At 37.9% G+C, this 4,563-nt stretch overlaps 1 protein-coding gene across 1 annotated transcript; it reads left to right on the top strand.

The window, feature by feature from the left end:
• Nucleotides 1-3,129: 3,129 nt before the first annotated feature.
• LOC308646238 (olfactory receptor 4F3/4F16/4F29-like) lies at nucleotides 3,130-4,071 on the top strand (the record flags this gene model as incomplete). The annotated part of the gene is made up of 1 exon (XM_081288900.1): nucleotides 3,130-4,071. The coding sequence occupies exon 1, from the start codon at nucleotides 3,133-3,135 to the stop codon at nucleotides 4,069-4,071; it is 939 nt and encodes a 312-aa protein (XP_081145026.1). The 5' UTR covers nucleotides 3,130-3,132.
• Between the last annotated feature and the right edge of the window lie 492 nt (nucleotides 4,072-4,563).

Below are 4,563 nucleotides of genomic sequence, written 5' to 3'. Positions count from 1 at the left end.
CTCATGTTGGTGATCCCGTCTCTGCTAAATCATTTGGTCAGTATTCCCCTGTGTTCCAATTAGTTCTATCTCCCACAATAATAGCATTTTTAAAGATTTTTATGCATAAGTAATGCTAGATCTGACCAGGGGAATGTGTGGTTATGTTTTGGAAAGAGTTACACAATTGGTCTTTAAATGAGTAATTTGGTGGCAAATACAGAAATAGCTTAGGGATATTGGAGTACAGTGTTGAAGTCCCCAAGGGCAAGTATTATTAAATAGATGTTTCTAGTGACAGTATTATTTTGTAAAGAAATGAATTAAATATTACCTGCACAAGGGAAGCAGCTGTAGCAGAGCTTAATGAGCAAACATCAATAAAATGAGAAGGAAAATGACACAGAAACTGAAATTTTATTCTTGTCTTTAAAAATCCACATCAATTAAAGGTTGAAGTCAGAGAAAGGGAACAAAAACATTAAGGAGAAAGTCTTGGAAGTTTGAACAGAATTTACTTGAACTAGTTCTGGAGTTCATTTTTGACACAGAGACATCTTATAGGTGTGCCAAAAATGTGAAAGCCTAAAGGAAGGAATGTTTTATATTTCAGTAAGTTCAAACTGTCCACTGGGCATGATGGGCATCTAATAAATGTTTGCTGATCAAGGGCAAATACTCATGATAAATTCAAAATAAATGATCCAGCAAATTTGCAATGGTATGTTAATTGAGTCACAAAATGAATTACAGAAGAGGGAGAAGGCATTCTACAGGATATGGAGACAGAGTGCCTTTGCTTCTTTGTCCATTCACTAGAGAAGGTAAGAACTAAGTCTCCTCTGTGAAAAGCTAAAGGATTCTGTGGGGACCAAGACATTGGGGGTCTGAAAGCACAGCAGGTTTTCTATGGATTTGCATTCTCCTACCATGTTTATTTAAAAAGCCAGAATATATTATATATTATATATTTGAAGTGGCCTAAGAAACCCACATGCTGTGAACACTTGAGGACAGATCTGTCTTTTTTCACTTAGATTTGCCCAGTGTGCTGAGAGTAGAACACGGGGTACTCAGAAAGGGTCTAGGTATGTGATAGAACTGTGAAGTCAGGAGAAAAAGCTGTCTGCTCCCCATGTGGGATGAGAGCAGTGAGAACATCAGTATCAGTTCTACTACTCACTCCTGGCCTGGCACCTTACTTCTCCTCCTTGGTCTTCATTTCTCTACCTGTAAAAAGGAGCCAATAATACCAATTTTCATGGTTTTCATAGATATCAAACAGGATCGTGTCTGTAAAGAAGTAATTATGGTGCTTTACACATGGTGGTCACTGTTTTTGTTTTTGTGAGTTCTCATTATTTCCATAGAGAGCTCACCAACCACTGTTGCAGACTGGAGGGTGATTCAGCAGCTCTTTAAGTAATCTTCCCCCCTCAAAATCATTCAGTAATTGTTTAAGCTTAGTTATGATGCTTTATATTGAGCTAGATTAGATCCATCACTTAATCTGCAGCACAGATTATGATGTTGTTCTGAAGACACTCATAATCACCCTGAATCATGGGTGTCTTTTCTATTTCAAAAATCATATGATCATATTATTTATTTAACTTTTTTTTGTACTGATGATTGAACCCAGCAGTGCTCAGCCAAACTGAGGTACATCCCCACAACTTTTTATTTTTTATTTTGAGACATGGTCTCTATAGTTGCTCAGAACCTTGCTGAATTACTGAACTCTTTGAACTTTTGATCCTCCTGCTACAACCTCCCAAATTGCTGGGATTATAGGTGTGCACTACCAAGCCTGGACGTACTTAACATTTTAAAATAGTTTACTTTTTACTGATTTTTACATTTTGTATGTGTGTACTAACGTGCAAAAGCCATAAATATACTTCAGGAAGTTAAGAGTGTCCACTGAGGATGATGGGCATCTGATTATTTGTTGATGATTGTGATAAATTACAAGATAAATGATACAGCAGATTTGCAATATTCTTAATCAAGTCACAGAGTGAATTAGAAAAGAGGGAGATTAATATGAAGAGAGGGCCTTCTATGGAATATGAGATACACCCAACTGCAAACAAAGGAAAAGATGCAAATATATTAGCAGTTCAGTGAAGAGCATATCAATATTGTGGTGAGCTTCATTACAGAGAAGACTAGCACTGAATGATAAAATAATAAAAACATTACACTTGAAAAGATCCTTAATGTCACCTGCCTCAGCCCCTTTATTTTACAGATGATGAAACTGGGTTCAGGAAGTGAGTTAAGTTTGCAGGGATGGTAAAAAGAACTGAGTAGTCAAATTCCCTCAGTGCAGAGATAGGATCACGTTGTTCTGATTTGAAGTATGATGTTCTTTCTTTCTACCATTTCAGGAACCAGGGAAAGTTAATATGGCATGGATGGTGATCTAGAGTATCATTCTTGTGTAATTTTGTTTACTATCCTGTTTTTACTCCATCCATCTTTAGATTCTGCATCATGAATCTCTTTTCTGACCGCGTGCTATACCAGAATGCCATCATAGCACAGGCGATGTAATCCCTCTACCAAAGTGGGAATTTCAGGGTTTCTATATTATCTCCTCTCCTCATGAAGAAAAAGTGAATATGATGTGATAAAACAGGAATAGCATGAAGCTAAACATGAGGGAGTATCAATCAGAGTGATAGTACTGCATTCAGGAGTAAAGACATAAGGAAAACAAAGGTCATGAGAAATTGCTTGAAATTTGGGAATTCCATGAGCAGGAGCAATAAACTGTGAGGGAGAAATCAGAGTTCATTTCCATGCCCTTTCCCCTCCATTATCATATTATTCCAGAGAATCCCTAGTCCTCCAATGATCTTCTGATTCCTAATTTTAATTAATTAATTTATTTATTTTTATTTTACTTTTCTTTCTTTTGCCCAATCTCTTTTTCAAACCTGGAAACTCTTAGGGAGACTGGGAGTTCAAAGCAGTGGCTTATTTTTGCAGCTGTAGTTGAATGGCAAAACGTTTGTCATTGCTCAGGCAGTATTTTTTACCCCCAAGTTGAAACTCATGTAGCCAGTGATTCCCTACAAAGCTTGATTTTTTTTTGTTACTTTCCTTTATCAGGTAATGCTTGAGACAGTTCTGCTCTCTGAGACAATGGATGGAGCTAACCACTCTGTGGTGTCTGAGTTTGTGTTCCTGGGACTTTCCAACTCGTGGGAGATCCAGCTTCTACTTTTCCTCTTTTCTTCTGTGTTCTACTTGGCAAGTCTTATAGGAAACCTCCTCATTTTGTTCTCTGTGACTTTTGACTCAAACCTACACTCCCCCATGTACATTCTGCTGGCCAAGCTCTCATTTCTTGACCTGGGAGGTTGCTCCATTGTGACCCCCAAAATGATTTATGACCTTTTTAGAAAACACAAAGCAATCTCTTTTGGGGGTTGCATAGCTCAGATCTTCTTTATTCATGTCATTGGGGGCACAGAAATGATGCTGCTCATAGCCATGGCCTTTGACAGATATGTGGCCATATGTAAGCCTCTGCACTACTTGACCATCATGAGCCCACGAATGTGCATTATCATTTTGATTGTTGCCTGGATCCTTGGCCTCATCCACTCAGTGGCCCAGTTGGCTTTTGTTGTAGACCTGCCCTTCTGTGGCCCGAATGTACTGGACAGCTTTTACTGTGATCTCCCTCAGCTCATTAGACTTGCTTGCACAAAGACTGATAGACTGGAGTTCATAGTCACGGCCAACAGTGGACTCATCTCTGTGGGGTCCTTCTTCATACTGATCATTTCTTACATCTTCATTCTGGTTACTGTTCGAAAACACTCCTCAGGTGGTTTATCCAAGGCCCTCTCCACTTTATCAGCTCATGTCACTGTGGTAGTTTTATTCTTTGGGCCATTGATCTTCTTCTACACCTGGCCTTTCCCATCATCACATGTGGACAAATTTCTGGCTATCTTTGATGCAGTTCTCACTCCTTTTCTGAATCCAATGATCTATACATTTAGGAACAAGGAGATGAAGGCAGCAATGAGGAAACTTTTCTATCAGCTTGTGGGTTACAGGAAGATGTCCTAAACACTCTAAACCAAAATGCAACTCTACACTCAACGACAATGGGAAAAATGAAGTCATTGAAATTTTTTATCTAGTGCAGTAGGTTACATTTAGGTATGTTACCATGCTCTAGTGTATATCTAGTACCCTCACCATGTAAGGAGACAGGGATCTAGCTGTGGAGCTTCCCATGCTACAGACCCTGCACTGGTTAATAACATAAATAATTTAATATTCATGATAACTACACAGTGAGTATTTTTACTTTGATAATATTTAAACATAACTAAGAGATGTTTTCTGCTCATTCTCTTTGTAATTATAATGTAAAATGTTTCAAACCAAAGCCGGTTTTCACCTTTAATCCAATACTTCCAATTGTCTTAAATGTGAAAAGATGCCAAGCAGTGCATTTAATTATTTAGAGTTGGAAATTTTAGTATATTACACCTTTTCCCATTTTAAATTTGTGTATGTTCTTTATTCAAACTACCTAGCAAATTGCCATAATAA

Source organism: Spermophilus citellus (genome assembly GCF_964194105.1).
Source record: "Spermophilus citellus genome assembly, chromosome: 4".
Lineage (NCBI taxonomy): Eukaryota > Metazoa > Chordata > Mammalia > Rodentia > Sciuridae > Spermophilus > Spermophilus citellus.
Note: the sequence above shows the minus strand (reverse complement) of the source record. Positions and strands in the feature narration are given on the sequence as shown.